Consider the following 16,664-nt stretch of genomic DNA (forward strand, 5'->3'; position numbering starts at 1 on the left):
ATTTATTTATTTTTCAGTACCAGAGATGGAATGTCAGGGGCATTCTACCTCTTAGCTACACCCCTAGCCCTATTTTTTATTCTTTATTTTGAAACAGAGTCTCACTGAGTTGCAGAGGTCCTCACTAAGTAGTAGCTGAGGCTGTCTGGGAACCTCTATCCTTCTGTTTCAGCCTCCTGAATCCTGGGATTACAAGCATTCACCACCATGCCCGGCTCTATATTTTATTTTGAAACAGGGCCTTGCTAAGTTTCTGAGGCTGGCCTGGAAGCTGTGGTCTCTCTCTCTCTCAGCTCTCAAGTACTGGAATTACAGGTGTGCACCACCACACCCAGCTTTCCAGGCAGCCTTTCTGAGGAGCTCCCCACCGGTGAGGGGTTGGTCCTTCTTAATTCCTTCATCGTAGATGGTGCACACTCGTTACCATTTCGTGGTTTGTTTGTTTGTTTGTTTTGTGGTGCTGGGAATGGAACCCAGGGGCCTTCTATGTCCTAGCTACTTCCCCAATTTTATTTTTTATTATTTTATTATCTATCTATCTATCTTGCGGTTCTACCTCTGAGCTACATCCCAGCCCCACTGTTAATTCTTTATTTTGAAACTGGGTCCCACTGAGTTGCAGAGGGCCTCACTAAGTAGCTGAGGCTGGCTAAGAGCCTGTGATCCTCCTGTCTCAGCCTCCCAAGTGCTGAGATGACAAGCACGCCCGGCTCACAGTAAATTTCTTTTTCTTAGGATCACTTGATTAGCACCGTGTGTGACGTTATCGGAGGGAGGGGTCCCGTGTATTAGCCGGCGCTCTACCACGGAGCAACATCCCCAGCCCTCTGCATCACTTTAGCATTTTTCTCAAGATGTGACTGCCACGCTCCCCCTTCCCTGGGATGGAGGAGTTTCGACTCAGACTCAGGTTTTTGTTTTAGGCTCTTCCCAAATCGCGGTCCACCCCTCACCTACCAAAGTTTCAGAGAGCAGCTAAACTCCCGCAGTCCAGAAACCCCATGCCCATTACAAATATGGCCGCGCCCGCCTCACTTCCGGAGTCACGTGACACTCCCTTAGTCATCACATGACCCAGCCGTTCCACCATGCCGGAATTAAGCTGCTGGGCTAGTCCGCATCCCGCAGCTGCACTAGATATCCGCATCCTTGTTTTTATTTAGTGGGTCCTCCATCCCTCAGACACTCTGGAGCTCCTGAGGGCTTCTCCTCCTCTGGCGACCCTGAAGCCATGGAGTTCTCAGATCCTTCTGGAGAGGTAAGTGGCCCAGGTGTTCCAGAGGACCTTGTCACTCTGCCCGTGGAACCCTGGGCATCCAGCTCTGGGATTCAATGAATGGAGGACTGTCTTTGAACCCAGGTTGTCAAAGCTCTTTTTTTTTGGGGGGGGGTTTCATTACTGGAGGTTGAACTCAGGGGTGTGCTACTCCAAGCTACTGCCACAGCCCTATTTTATTTTTACTTTGAAACAGGGTCTCCCTCAGCTGATGAGAGTCTCACTACTTGCTGAGGCTGTCCTTGAACCTGCCATCCTCCTGTCTCAGCCTCTCAAATACTGGGATTACAGGCATGCGCCACCACCACCCCTGGCTCCTCATAGCTCTTTGAGCAAGGCATAGATGGAGGGAGAGCTTGAGGTAGAAATGGATGCGAATAGGGATAAAAAGAGCCCTCGTTTCGGGTGGATGGAAGCTGTCAACTGCACAGGATTGCACCCAGATGTCTTGTCCCCGTCCTGAAAAATGTGGGAGACAGGCTGTGGGCCCCCATAGGCAGCGGTTGTGGCTAGGAGGCTGGCTCAAGAGTGGAGAAGGGCTTGCCTTCCAGCCGCCCTTCATTCCGTTCTCAGGAGCGTTCCAAACACCCAGGCAGGGTCGGCATCATGGCTGCCGGTCTCACTGGACTGCTCCTGTTTCAGGCTGTGTCGTGGGCATCAGGTAAGCCAGAACAGTGGATGGTGTGTGTGTGTGTTTGTGTGTGTGTGTGTGTGTGTGTGTCACTGAAGTTCTCTCTGCCTGTCCTTTGGTAGCCTTCCAGGTGGGGAGCCTTCAGCGGGTGCTTGATAAACCCTTCTGAATGCTGGAGACCAGCCTTGGGGGCAGGGTACAGTACGGGGATGTTTGAAACTGACATCCAGTTTCCCAGTCAGCAGGTCGGCTCCCCTCTCCTGCCCCCTTTAGCCCTTGTCTCTGCTTGTGTACCCCGTCCCAGGTGCCCGCCCCTGCATCCCCAAAAGCTTTGGCTACAGCTCGGTGGTCTGTGTCTGCAATGCCAGCTATTGCGACTCTGTGGACCCCCTGACCTTCCCTGCTCTGGGTACCTTCAGCCGCTATGAGAGCACGCGCGGCGGCCGGCGGATGGAGCTGAGCACTGGGACCTTCCAGGCCAATCGCACAGGCACAGGTAAACCCTGTGCCAGGCTGGGGCCTCCTGGAACTGAGCCATGCCCAGAGCATTCTCCCCGCCCCCCATGTGTTCTCCAACACCCCTTCTTCCCTGTGGGTATCCTTAGGGCTTCTCCTGACCCTGCAGCCAGACACGAAGTTCCAGAAAGTGAAAGGATTTGGAGGAGCCATGACAGATGCCGCTGCCCTCAACATCCGAGCCCTGTCACCCTCTGCCCAGGACTTGCTACTCAGATCCTACTTCTCTGAAGAAGGTGAGAGCGGGCGTGGCGGCACACACCTGCAATCCCAGCATTTGGGAGGCTGAGACAGGAGGATCAGTTTGAGGACAGTTTCAGCTAATACTTAGGCCCTCTGCAACTCAGTGAGACCCTATTTCAAAATAAAGAATAAGCCAGGCGTGGTGGCGCACGCTTGTTATCCCAGTACTTGGGAGGCCGAGACAGGAAGATCACACAGGTTCGAAGCCAGCCTCAGCTACTTAGTGAGGCCCTCTGCAACTTAATGAGATCGTGTTTCCAAATAAAATATAAAATAGGTCTGATGTAGCCCAGAGGTAGAAAGCCCTTGGATTCCATCCCCAGTACCCCCCCACACACAATAAAAGAATAAATAGGGCTGGGAGTGTAGCTCAGAGGTCGAAAGTCCCTGGGTTCCATCCTCAGTACCACAAAATAAATAAATAAATAAATAAATAAATAAATAAATAAATAAATAAATAAGAAAGGAAGAAAGGTAGGTGAGAGCCAGGCGTGGTGGTGCACACTTGTAATTCCAGAACTTGGGAGGCTGAGACAGGAAGATCTTAGATTTAGGGCCAGCTTCAGCAACTTAGAGAGGCCCTTTGCAATTTAGTGAGGCCCTGTCTTAAAATAAGAGAATAAGCCGGGCATCCTGGCACACGCTTGTAATCCCTGTACTTGGGAGGCTGAGACATGAGGATCGCACAGGTTCGAAGCCAGTCTCAGCTACTTAGTGAGGCTCTCAGCAACTTAGTGAGACCCTGTTTCCAAATAAAGTATCAAATAGGTCTGGGAGTATAGCCCGGAGGTAGAAAGCCCCTGGGTTCCACCCCCAGTACCACCAAAAAAAAAAAAAAGAGAGAGAGAGACAATAAAATTGGTCTGGGGGTATAACTCGGTGGTAGAATGCCCCTGGGTTCAATCCCCTGTATTGAAAGAAAAAGATGGTTTTGAGCCAGGAGGGGTTGGGGACGCTGAGATGACGGTGCGGTTGACGCCTTTCTCTGACTGCGCCTCGTACATTTTCACCTTGCCCTAACATTTGGTTCCTCTCTTAATGACAACAGAAATTAAATTGTCCTGTCAACCTTCCGCTAAGTGCCTGGGGAATCTCCAGCCCAGGACCTGTGCTTCGCCAGCCGCTGGCTTCCGCAGTGTCCACCGTGGGGTCCAAGTTCCCCGTGGCCCCGCCTGAGACTCTACTGAGGACCAACAAGATCTATAGCAGGTTCCATATCCCCCCTGCTGATTCTGACTTCCCCCGTCTTGGTCACTCTGCTCTGCAGGAATTGAATATAACATCATCAGGGTGCCCATGGCCAGCTGTGATTTCTCCATCCGCACCTACACCTATGCCGACAGCCCCGATGACTTCCAGCTGCAGAACTTCAGCCTGGCAGAGGAAGACACCAAGCTCAAGGTGGGCACCCCAGCTGCCCGAGGGCACGGACACTTGAGGGTCGAGAAGGTCCACCTTCGGCAGCCTGTGGAGAGACGCAGAACCTGGTCCTGCTGTCTCGTCCTGGGGGTGGCGGGGAGGGTGGGAGCTGATGGCTGGACCAGACGCACTGGTTGGGCGAGTTGGCCTGTGTTCCATCCCTGGGTGTCTCTCTCCCTGCCACCTTTGTCTGCAGATACCCCTGATTCATCAGGCCCTTCGGCTGGCCAGCCGCCCCGTCTCGCTCTTCGCCAGCCCCTGGACGTCACCCACCTGGCTCAAGACCAACGGGGCGGTGAATGGGAAGGGGTCGCTCAAGGGTCAGCCGGGGGATAAGTACCACCAGACCTGGGCCAAGTACTTTGTCAGGTAAGGGGCGGGACCCGCCTCTCCCTGGGACACTGGTCTCTCCCCCACCTCTTGACCCAGTTCCGCCTCTTCTCAGCTGGCTTTACAGCCTTGGGCCGGCCGGTTCCCCCACCTCCGGTTCCCCCACCTCTGTTGGGTTTTTTCTCTCCAAGGTCTTGATCCATTTTTCTGACCATGACCCCTCTTGCTCTACCCCCGCCAGGTTCCTGGATGCCTACGCTAAGTACAACTTAAAGTTCTGGGCAGTGACGGCCGAGAATGAGCCCACCGCAGGCCTGGTTACCGGGTACCCCTTCCAGTGCCTGGGTTTCACCCCTGAACACCAGAGAGATTTCATTGCCCGGGATCTGGGTCCGACCCTGGCCAACAGCACTCACCGCGACGTCCTCTTGCTCATGCTGGATGACCAGCGCCTGCTGCTGCCCCGCTGGGCACAGGTGGTAAGGCCCAGCAGCCCTGCTGCTCCATGACCCCGGGAGAGTGTCCAAGTGGTCTGCTCCACACTGACAGCGCCTCTTCTACCTTGACTCTTTTTATCGGTGGTGTTGGGGATTGAACCCAGCGCTGTTCTACCTCTGAGCTATACCCCCGATCCTTTTTATTTATTTTAATTTTTTTTTTTCAGTACTGAGGATGGAATCTTGGGACATTCTACCTCTGAGCTACACCCCCAGTCCTTTTTTTTTTTTTTTTTTTTTTTTTTTTTGCAGGTCTGGGGATGGAATCCAGGGGCATCCAACTTCTGAGCTACATCCCCAGCCCTATTTTTTATTCTTTTTATTCTTTATTTTGAAACAGGGTCTCACTGAGTTGCAGAGGTCCTCACTAGGTAGCTGAGTCTGGCCGCGAACCACGATCCTCTGGTCTCAGCCTCCCAAATGCTGGGAATACAAGCGTGCGCTACCACGCCCGGCTTTATTCTTTATTTTGAAACAGGGTCTCACTAAGTTATGGAGGGTGTCACTAAGGAGCTGAGGCTGTCCACGAACCACAATTCTCTGGTCTCAGCCTCCTGAATGCTGGGATTACAAGTATGTGCCACCACACCTGGCTCCATATTTATTTTTTTATTTTTTGCAGTACTGAGAATGGAATCCAGGGACATTCTACTTCTGAGCTACACCCCCAGCTCTACTTTATAATTACTATTTTTTTTTCTTGTGATACTAGGGATGGAACCCAAGGGTATTCTACCTTCGAGCTACATCCCCAGCCCTATATTTTATTTATTTTATTTTATTTTATTTTATTTTATTTTATTTTATTTTGTGGTAATGGGGGTGGAACCCAAAGGCTTTCTACCTCTGGGCTATATGCCCAGCCTATTTTTTTATATTTTATTTGGAAACAGGGTCTCACTAAGTTGCTGAGAGCCTCACTAAGTAGCTGAGGCTGGCTTTGAACCTGTGTGATACTCCTGTCTCAGCCTCCCAAGTGTGGGGATTACAAGCGTGCGCCACCACGCCCGGCTTATCCTTTATTTTAAAACAGGTCTTACTGAGTTGCAGAGGGCCTCACTAAGTAGCTGAGGCTGTCCATGAACTGCGATTCTCCTGTCTCAGCCTCTCAAATGCTGAGATTACAAGCGTGCGCCACCATGCTCTGCCCTTTTTATTTTTTATTTGGAAACAGGGTCTCATTAGGTTACTGAGGCTGGCCTCAAATGTGCAATCCTCATGTCTCAGCCTCCCAAGTACTGAGATAATAGGCGTTTGCCAGCCGGGCTTGTAATCCCAGCATTTGGGAGACTGAGACAGGAGGATCGTGGTTTGCAGACAGCCTCGGCTACTACATAGTGAGGCCCTTTGCAACTCAGACCCTGTTTCAAAATAAAGAATAAAAAATGGCTGGGGTATAGCTCAGAGATAGAATGCCTCAGGGTTCCAACTCCAGTACTGCCAAAAAAAAAAAAAAAAAAAAAAAAAAAGGTGTGTGCCACTATGCCTGACTTTATTTTTATTTACAAACAGGGTTTTCCTGAGTTGCCCACAGTCTCACTAAGTCGCTGAGGCTGTCTTGAACTTGCAATCCTCCTGTCTCAGCTTCCCAAGTATTGAGATTCGAGCCAGTTGCTGTCACACCTGACTGCCCCGACTCTGGATTCCTGGCACACTCTCAGCTGGGTCCAGGTGTCCAGACCACCAGTCCCTTCTGGTTCTCCAAGGCCCCAGGGTTGTTCCTTTAACCCCCTCTGGTTGCATTCATCCCCAGCAATCATTTCTCAGGACTCCAATTTCCTCTTCTAGAACCTTCTGTGGCGGGCTCAAGGTCAGGGCCCCCCTTCCGCAGTCATCCTCCATTTCCCTGTGCAGGTGCTAGCGGACCCAGAGGCAGCCAAGTACATCCATGGCATTGCCGTCCACTGGTACATGGACTTCCTGGCTCCAGCAAAAGCCACCCTGGGGAAGACACACAGCTTGTTCCCCAACACCATGCTCTTTGCCTCAGAGGCCTGCGTGGGCTCCAAGTTCTGGGAACAGAGCGTGCGGCTGGGCTCCTGGGACCGAGGAATGCAGTACAGCCACAGCATCATCACGGTAAGCCGCCCGGATCCCTTCCTGAAAAGCAGCCTTCCCCAGGCCCTCCCTCCCTCCTCTTCTCCCCACAGAGGCCTCCTCTCCAGCTTTTTCCTGCTGGCTTGCCCTCTGGGGCAACTCTGGGATTCTGTGTCTTGCCTTTCCTTCACAGTCCTGCAACCCTATCACCTTTGCCCTATCACCTTTGCCCTATCACCCTTGCCCTATCACCCTTCTTCCGCATGCCTGGGCCCCACCTCTGATTTCTGAGTCTCCATTCCTACAAACCCCTCATTAGATATCAAGGAGAGCTGGGCTGGGCTGGGCGTGGAGGTACACACCTGTAATCCCAGCCCTGGAAGGCTGATACAGGAAGATAGCTGGTTTGAGGCCAACCCTGGCAATTTAGTGAGACCCTATTTCAAAGTTAAAAAACAAAAACAAAAAACGGCCGGACATGGTGGCCCACGCGCTTGTAATCCCAGCATTCTGGAGGCTGAGACAGGAGGTTCGCGGTTCATGGACAACCTCAGCTACTACTTAGTGAGGCCCTTTGCAACTCAGTGAGGCCCTGTTTCAAAATAAAGAATAAAAAAATAGGGCTGGGGGTGTCGCTCGGAGGTAGAATGCTTCTGGGTTCCATCCCCAGTACCACAAAAAACAAAAACAAGAGGGCCCCTGGGTTCCACCCCAAGAGTTGCAAAAATTAAATAAGTAAGTAAGTAAGTAAATAAATAAATAAATAAATAAATAAGGAGCCGGGCATGGTGGCTCCCAGCATTTGGGAGGCGAGAGAGGAGGATCACGATTCGTGGACAGCCTCAGCTACTTAGTGAGGCCCTTTACAACTCAGTGAGACCCTGTTTTAAAATAAATAAAAAATAGGGCTGGGAGTGTAGCTGGGAGGTAGAATGGCCCTGGGTTCTATCCCCAGTACCGCAAAAATAAATAAATAAACAAACAAGATGAATAAATAAATAAATAGGGCTGGGGTATATAACTCAAGAGCAGTGGAATGCCCCTGGTTGCTGGGCGTGATGGTATATGCCTATAATTCCAGTACTTGGGAGGCTGAGACAGGAGGATTATAGGTTTGAGGCCAGCCTGAGCGGTGTAGTGAGATCCTGTTTCAAAATAAAAAATAAAAAGGACTGGGGGGTGTAGCTCAGAGGTAGCAAGTAGTGAGACTCTCATCAACCTTAGTGAAATCTTGTTTCAAAATAATAAGAAACTAAGATAGGGTTGGGACATAGTTAGGAGGTAGATGCTCTTGGGTTCAGTCCCTAGTACCAAAAAGAAAAAAAAAAAAGGATGTCCCTGGGTTTTATCTCCAATGCCAAAAAAGAAAAGAAAAAAGGCAGGGATGTAGCTCAGTGGTAAAGCAAGAGACCACAGAAGATTCTACCTCTCAGCATATCCCCAGCCCTTTTTTTTTTTTTTTGCAGTACTGAGGATGGAATTCAGGGGTCATTCTACCTCTGAGCTGCACCCCCAACCCTATTTTTTATTCTTTATTTTGAAACAGGTTCTCACTGAGTTGCAAAGGGCCTAAGTAGCTGAGGCTATGAACAGCTGTCCTCCTGGATCAGCCTCTGGAATGCTGGGATTACAAGTGTGCGCCACCACACCTGGCTCCTTTTGTAATTTTGTTGTTTTATTTTATTTTATTTTGTGGTACTGGGGTGGAACTCGGATTTTTCTACCTCCAGGCTGTATTCCCAGACCTATTTTATACTTTATTTGGAAACAGGGTCTCACTAAGTTACTGAGAGCCTCCCTCACTCAGTAGCAGAGGCTGGCTTCGAACCTGTGCGATTCTCGTGTCTCAGCCTCCCAAGTGCTGGGATTACAGGCATGCTCAACCACGCCCAGCTTTTTGTATTTTTGTTATTGTATTTTGAAACAGGATCTCATTGATTGTTTATAGTCTTATGAAGTTGCTGGATCTGGCCTAGAATGTCCCATCCTCCTATCTCAGCCTCCCAAGTACTAGGATTTCAGGCATGTATCACCAGGCCCAGCCTGAGCCACCAGCCCCCGCTCCGCCGTGGCCCTCCTCTGGACTGCCCAGCGCTGAAGCCTTGCCTGTTTGCTCTTTTACTGCCCTAGAACTTTCTTTACCACGTGGTCGGCTGGACTGACTGGAACCTGGCCCTGAACCCCCAAGGGGGGCCAAACTGGGTGCGCAACTTCGTCGACAGCCCCATCATAGTGGACATCAGCAAGGACGTGTTCTACAAGCAGCCCATGTTCTACCACCTGGGCCACTTCAGGCGAGTGCAGGGTGGGCGGCCGTTCCACTCGGGCCTCGCCTCCTGCGCCTAGCTTGCACCACCGCACCCGAGGAAGCAGGGAGGCGTTTCCGGTGGGCCGGGGCAGGCACACCCATCCTCTCTTGCACCATGGGCAGGCAGCGAGGCATCAGAGACACACTCCCTGCATGCCTGGTGCTGGGCTGGGCTGGCCAGGGAGGGGGCGGGGCCCAGCGGCACACTTGGGCCTAGAGTCAGGGCAGGACTTTGGCAGGACTCATGGGCCGGGGCATTTGATGGGTGCTGCCCTGACGGTCCAAGGGGCTGGGCTGGGGTCCCTGACGACGCCTGTTCTCACGTGCAGCAAGTTCATTCCCGAGGGCTCGGAGAGAGTGGGGCTGGTGGCCAGCGGGACGAATGACTTGGACACTGTGGCCCTGCTGCGTCCCGATGGCTCTGCGGTCCTGGTGGTGCTCAACCGGTGAGGGCCGTGTGGGTCTGGACCTGGGCAGGACGGGTGGCCGTGGGCCTGGGCCTCGGGTGCTCAGCTTCTCCTCCCCTCCCCAGCTCCTCCAAGGATGTGCCCCTCACCATCAAGGATCCGGCCCTGGGCTTCCTGGAGACCCTCTCGCCTGGCTACTCCATCCACACCTACGTGTGGCGGCGCCAGTGATGGAGTGCAAACCCAGCGAGGACCCAGGCGCAGCACAGGCTTTAAAGGGACAGTAGCTCACGAGCCGTCTGTGCTAGAGGACATGGCCGGGCCGGGGAAGCGTAGGATGACGTAAGCCCCGGGGAAGTGGTTTGGGTGACTCACTCTCGTGTAGGTGCCAGGGGCTTGGAGCCCCTAGGGAAAGATCAGAAAACCCCGGTGTCCCCGCTTCCCTCCCCGGCTTGTGGAAGTGTGTGCTACGTGCTGGCTGCCTGTGGAGACTGGGCCCGGGCCCAGGGTGAGCTCACTGTACTAACACAAGATGGGGGAGATGAGGAAGAGAAGACTCTGAAAGCCAGGCTACAGCTGGGGAGTTTGTCTTTCCTGGAGATGCACAACGGGGGCTGTGCACAAGCGGCATCCCACTGGGGCAGAAGCAGCTACAGAAGCCAGCTGTAGCCAACTTAATTTTCAGGCAAGGAGGACTGTGGAAGGGGCCCCGCTTCTGGATGGCTCAGGCCCTCGGATGCTCCCACGGTGAGTGGCAGGGAAAGGCAGCCCCTTAAAGAAGAGAAGGTGTGATCCCAGTCACTGAGCAGTTTTATTCTGGGGGGACAGCGCCCCCTTTCTGGCTGTACCAACAACGGGAAGGCAAAGGGGTCTCTGGAATGCACGGCAAGTAGAAAAACACCAGTCCTGGAAGCTGGAGGCAGATCATTCCTCATCCTCCTCCTCAGCCATGCCCAGGGCCCGGCCGCCTGGGGCTCGGGCAGGTGTGGCCCTCTGGATAGAGACGATGCCGCTGAGCAAGGCGTAGCCCACCATGGCTGCCAGTCCCGCCAGCACAGACAGGATCTGGTTCCGGCGCGGGTACGGCTCCTCCTCCGGCTCCGGGCCTGCTGGCGTGTGGCGTGGGGGTGGCACCTCGGCTGTGGGCCAAGAAAGGAAGGTGGCGGGGTGCTGGTCAGGGTCCCAGCCGGCTCCCTGGGGCTGCCCGCGCTGCTGACCCCTTACCTCCATCCCAGGGATAGTAGAGGCTGAGGATGTGGGCGCAGTAGGCACAGAGGTTGTGCAGCCCCCGCAGGTGGGCCTGCAGCCTCCCATTGGGCAGCTTTGCCTGCAGCAGTAGGGCCAAGTAGCTGAAGACGAATGCGTCCAAGGAGGCAGGGCTGAAATGGAGGAGGTGGGATGGAGGGCCAGGCAGAGGGGTCAGAGGGCAGCTGGAAGAAACAGCGGCCTTGGAGGTACCACAGGAGGACAGGACGGAGTCCTGGACCCGGGACGGGAAAGCTCCCCTGGGAGGCGCCAGACTGGGCCTGAATGGGGCTCTATCCTAGGGCTGCATAAAAGGCACATTGAGTGCCCCGTGGCCATCGGCCCCCCTGTGTCTGGCTGCCCTCCCCCCCAGGATCCAGCCCAGACACAGCTGCACTGTCACCAGAGCCGGTGTCTGTCCCACAGACCCCGAGCCCACAGCCCAAGCCCACCCCAGCCTGACCTGTGTGTCCTTCCAAGCTGCCCATCCCCCCTGGAACCAGACTCACGCGTCTCCAAAGAAGAACTTCTGAGAGCCCAGGCGCTGAGAGAGAAGGGTCAGGCACTCCCGGGCCTCTTGGTACAGCTGTGGGGAGACACAGGTGGGCCTGCAGCCGGGAACAGAGCCGCCTCCCTCCTGGGAACTCCCACCCCGGCCACGGCCCTGCCCTCGGCTGCCCTACCTCCTTCTCCAGCTCCTCCTCGCTCTCGGGCCTCTGCTCCCCGCACAGCAGCTGCAGCCGCTCCATGTACTGCCGCTGCATGCGGCCAGGCAGGAAGAAGTTGAGGGGAAAGGGCATGGCTTCTGCATACCACTTCCGGGTCACCTCCACGTAGTTCTTGGTGTCTACCCAAAAAGTATGTATCTAGATAGATAGGCAGGAAGGGAGGGGAAAGCTGAGCCAGCCCACCTGCCAGGTGGGGTGCTCACCCCATGCAGCTCCATGCCTGTGTGTGGGTGTGTGCCCCGCCCCTCCCCTGCAGACTGCAAATGCCAGGAGGTCTGGCTACTCTTACCAGCACTGGGAGCAGCTTTTCCTCCAGCAGGGACATGAAGGCCAGGGTGTCTGCCCCTTGCCGGGCTGATAGATCATAATCGGCATTGTATTTCTGTGGAAGAAATGTCTGTGAGCCGGGGTGGTGGCACACGCTTGTGATCCCAGTACTTGGGAGGCTGAGGCAGGAGAATCGCAGGTTTTGAGGCCAGCCTCAGCTACTTAATGAGGCCCTCTGCAAGTGAGTGAGACCCTGTTTCAAAATAAAGACTAAAAAAAATAGGGCTGGGGGTGTAGCTTGGAGGTAGAATGCCCCTGGGTTCGATCCACAGAACCACACACACACACAAAAAGAAATATCCATGGACATCAGAGGACCACGGAGGTGCTCCCTCCTCCCCCAGGGATGAAATATGACCACCCTTGCTGGCCTCTGCGTGTAGTGGAGGTGCAGCAAAGAGCTTTTCCCTCTGAGGCCCCCTAGCTGGGCCCAGCCAGTAGCCTGTTGCTGTTGGCAGAAAGCCTGGGCCTGGGAGCCCGCCGGCCGGCCGGCCAGAACCTGCACCCTTGGGGGGAGGAAGGCCCAGCCGCAAACTAGGAGCAGCTCCCGGAGTTTCCACGGAAAGCTGGCGGCAAGCCTGCTGACGGCAACCTTCTAGCAGTAACTTCCCAATCCAGACGCCACGAGGCTAGCCAAGTGCGGTTCAGATGCAGGCTGGGCCTTAGCCCGAGCCTCAGGAACGCGGGGACAGCATCCCCACGCTCCCCGGACCCCCTGAACTCATGCCCAGCACCTCGCCTGTTTCCTCATGGCCCCGCTCCCGGCTACTTCTGCTTCATCCCGTGGCCTTGGTGCCGCCGCTGCACACAGGTTCCACTGGTGCCCCAGGCCTGGCCTGGCCTACCTTCCCGCGCTTTAGTCTCTGCACCCCAAGTAAGCCTCGCTCCCCACAGAACCTCCTGAACACAATCCTTAACTCTCAACCTCAGTGTCTCCCCTGTGGAACGGGCCATAATCTCTCTCTCCATGTCGACTGTACTAGGAAACCGAGAAAACACTTTGGACAGCGAGGAAGGTCTGTTCCTCCACAAGCCGTCAGGGCAGTGGTCCAGGCCGAGTGGAAAACTTCTGACTCTTAATTTAGACCCTATTTCTCCAGGCAGCTAGAGTCTCCATTTGTTCCCCCAGCAATTTAACCTCTAGGAAAGCAGGAACAAGGAAGAGGGTCCCATTTCTAACAGCGTGCTCCCTCCTGGAATCAGACCATGAATGTTGGAAGAACCTAGTTTGATAAACAGGGAGCTTCCAGATCTGGGGCGGTGTCCTGCCCAAGACCACAGTCGATGGCGGAGTGATGAGCACGGCCTAGGCTCCCTACTCTTCTTGTAATAGTCTTTCAAATTCCCCAACGTGGCTCTAACCCATCCTGATCCTCAAATCCAGCCCAGCCTGGCACTTGAAAACAGAGAAGTGGCCCACAGGTCCCTTTCCAGGCTCACCTTAGAAGGCTTCGTCAGAGCCAAACGCTGTCCCCATGAAAAGTCCCGCTACATCACTCTAGTGCCCCCATGAATGCCTGAGCTTAACCCCTGGCCAAATGCTCTACTGGAGCACAAGGACACGTATGTGCCTTCTGCATCAGAACCTGGGCTCCTTGGTGCCTTGGATCGCCTGTATCTAGCATGCCATAGGTCTGGTGTTCAATAAATGTGTGTTTTGCACTGAACCGACTGACCTTTACTGGCAGCCCCCATCCAAGCCACCTACCTCTTTTCGAAGGTGGGTGATGATCTTGTGCGGTACGGAGATCACCTCTCCATGACTGGTCCGAAGGGCAGGTAGAGTTCCTGGCATGGAAAAAGAAATATGCCCACCAGACCCTTAGCTGCATCTGCATATCTGTTCCACATTCCTGGCTGTTTCCTGTTCCTCCCCTTGCAAACGCCCTTCCTCATCCCCCTGATGAGGAAGGATACCTGAAGGGCTCCGCCAGGGGTTGGTGATCTTGTGTACCTTGAGTGGCGCACCAGTAAATCTGGCATAGGTCTACGGGAAAGGAAGCAGAAGGCAGAGTTCAGCACCATGGTGCCACAGGGGAACCAAGAGAAGGATTCACAGAAACCTCATGTGTCATGCCCGAGAGGCTTATCACCCTTGTGCATAAAAGGAAGTGATCATTACCATTCCTGTTTTATGAATGGGTAAAATGCAAAACAGGATTTAAATGACGAACAGGTCATGATTACAACAGCTACAAAAATTCTTTCCTCTAAGCCGGGCGTGGTGGCACACACTTTTGATCTCAGCATTTGGGAGGCTGAGATAGGGTTTGAGGCCAGTCTCAGCTACTTAGTGAGGCCCTTTGCAATTCAGTGAGACCATTTCAAAATAAATTAAAAAAATAGGGCTGGGGAGCTAAGCGTGGTGGCACACTCCTGTAATCCCAGCATTTGGGAGGCTGAGACAGAAGGATCATGGTTCCCAGACAGCTTCAGCTACTTAGTAAAGCCCTTTGCAACTCAGTGCAACCGTGTTTCAAAATAAAGAATAAAAAAATAGGGCTAGGGTATTTCTCAGAGATCGAATGCCCCTGGGTTCCATCCCCACCAGTACCGGGGGGGGGGGGGGGAGGCTGGGGGTGTAGCTCGGAGGTAGAAGGAATGCCTCTGGGTTCCATCCCCAGGACCACAAAAAATAAAAATAAAAATAAAAAATCAATCTTCCCTCTGTCTCTTCACTTCCTCACTTGTCATCTACTTGGTGGACACTTATCCTCAGACACTTTTCCTAGCTAGCATCTTTCTTTTTAGAGCACCGACCATGGCCTTCTTTGGCAGTATCTGTGGTCTGGTTCTATTTTTATATCTATTTACCTCTGAGCTACACTTCCAGCCCTATTTTCTTTTCTTTTTTAAGACAGAGTCATACTAGGTTGCTAAGAGTCTTACAACATTGCTGAGGCTATCCCTGAACCTGAGATATAGCCTTCCAAGTGCTGGGATTACAAGCATGCACCACCACACCTGACCTACTTGTACATCTTTACCTGACCATTTTATTAAATTTATTTCCTTAAGCTGGGCATGGTAGCACACACTTGTAATCCCAGTACTTAGGAGGCTGAGACAGGAGAGTCACAGGTTTGCAGCCAGTCTCAGCTACTTAGTGAGGCACTCCCCCCACTTAGTGAGACTGTTTCAAAGATAAAGAATAAAAAATAGGGCTGGGGGTTTAGCTCGAAGGTAGACTGCCCCCAGGTTCAATACCCTGTACCGCAAAAAAATAAATAAATAAATAAATAAATAAATAAAATAAAAATCCTTATACCTCTGCCTTTCTGTAAACAATACGAGAGGAGGGACTTTATGTGCATGGCATTATTTGGTATTTGGAAGAAGTCTAACACATGCTTTCAAAATCACGGAGTGAGTGAATGAATGAAGTGAACCAAGTCCATCTGATTCCAAAACTTTCTAGAGTCTGGCTGTAGGCTTTTTGTGCCGGTTAGTGAGGAAAGGAGGGCCGAGGCCAAGTCAAAGATCTCTGAGATCGTCCAGAAGCAACTGTCCCCAGGTCACACAGTGTATGGATAAACAAAGGCTAGAACCCATCTCCCGGAGCCCTGATCGGCCCTTTTCCACTGCTCCACGAACGCTAGAGGACACCGAGCCTGCCATCAGCCAAGTACGCTCTTTGACGGCCTCATTTCCCCCCTCTGCGCCCCGACAAAGCTCGGAGGCTTGGCTAATTTCGGGGCCCCTCCCCAGTCCTCAAGGGCAGAGCGGGCGCCACCCTCACCAGCACGGTCAGGCTATCCAGGTCCACTGACGGCAGCCCCCAGCCCCCCGACCAGCAGAACAGCTCCATGGGCGCCGCCATCTTGAACGCCCTCTGCCCCGGAAGTACCTCCCTGAGCGCCGCCGCGGGCCCGCCCGCAGCCCGGGCCACGCCCCCGATGTGGACCACGCCCCCGGGTGGGCGGGGCGCGGGGCCCGGGGCGGTGCGGCCTCTGGCGGCGCAGGGGGCGGCGCCGCGGGCGGCGGGCGAGGGCGGCGGGCGGCGCGGCCCGGGGCGGCCCGCGCCGGGGGGCAGGGCGGCCGGCCAGGCGTCCCTCGGGGAGCCCCGGCGCCGCGCCCCTGCGGAGCCCCGACTCGCCGAGGGCGCCGCGGGCCTCGGAGACGGAGGCCTCGGGTACCAGCCCGGCATCGGGGGGCGCTGGCCACGCTGCACGTGGCCTGGACCGCCGCGGGCCCCCTCGGGGCTCGGCGCGGAGCAGGGGCTGCGGGGGGGTCCCCCGGGCCGCATGTTTTCCACAGCGCGTTATGTTTGGAGCGGGCCCCGCGCCGCCTGTCGCCTTGGAAACAAAACAGGGGCGGTGGCGGCGGCCGAGCCGAGGCCGGGCTGAGGGAGGGGAGGGGGCGCGCGCCGTTGCCTAGCAACGGGAGCTCGGGCGACCGGACCCCGCGCTCCATCCGGTCGCGGCCCGCCGCCGGCGCCCGCGGGGTTCTCCAGGCTGGTCCCAGCTGCACCCCGGATTTGTACGCCTGGCGACGCTTTACTTTTCCTGGTTTCTTTGCTTCGACTTCACTGACCGCTGTTTTAGACTTCTCCGTCCAGTTCCCGTCCGACGCTTCCAGACTTCCAAGTTTTGCCCCCCCCTTCCCCGGGATGAGGAAAGATGGAGTAATGGCCCGTGTCAGGGATCCCCCTCACCCTAATAAAGAGCACTTGCTCGGCCAGAGCGACAGGCTTCGAGCAA

At 54.5% G+C, this 16,664-nt stretch overlaps 2 protein-coding genes across 4 annotated transcripts; one reads left to right on the forward strand and one right to left on the reverse strand.

Annotated features, from left to right (window-relative positions):
• Positions 1-1,864: 1,864 nt before the first annotated feature.
• GBA1 (glucosylceramidase beta 1) lies at positions 1,865-9,895 on the forward strand (the record flags this gene model as incomplete). 3 transcript variants are annotated; one of them, XM_080691881.1, is made up of 10 exons in its annotated part: positions 1,865-1,937; positions 2,212-2,403; positions 2,513-2,659; positions 3,934-4,067; positions 4,282-4,454; positions 4,657-4,894; positions 6,767-6,991; positions 9,080-9,247; positions 9,591-9,703; positions 9,790-9,895. In XM_080691881.1, the coding sequence occupies 10 exons, from the start codon at positions 1,883-1,885 to the stop codon at positions 9,893-9,895; spliced, it is 1,551 nt and encodes a 516-aa protein (XP_080548007.1). The 3 variants fall into 3 exon arrangements, with proteins under 3 accessions (XP_080548007.1, XP_080548008.1, XP_080548006.1); XM_080691880.1 differs by having other exon boundaries at positions 1,883-1,937; positions 4,657-4,891; XM_080691882.1 differs by lacking the exon at positions 2,513-2,659 and having other exon boundaries at positions 1,877-1,937.
• A 693-nt stretch (positions 9,896-10,588) lies between these two features.
• On the reverse strand, positions 10,589-16,210 carry MTX1 (metaxin 1; the record flags this gene model as incomplete). The annotated part of the gene is made up of 8 exons (XM_080691888.1): positions 10,589-10,803; positions 10,889-11,043; positions 11,419-11,495; positions 11,593-11,775; positions 11,927-12,019; positions 13,673-13,752; positions 13,882-13,951; positions 15,704-16,210. The coding sequence occupies 8 exons, from the start codon at positions 16,208-16,210 to the stop codon at positions 10,589-10,591; spliced, it is 1,380 nt and encodes a 459-aa protein (XP_080548014.1).
• Positions 16,211-16,664: the final 454 nt, after the last annotated feature.

Source organism: Muscardinus avellanarius (assembly GCF_963383645.1).
Source record: "Muscardinus avellanarius genome assembly, chromosome: 3".
Taxonomy (NCBI): Eukaryota; Metazoa; Chordata; class Mammalia; order Rodentia; family Gliridae; genus Muscardinus; species Muscardinus avellanarius.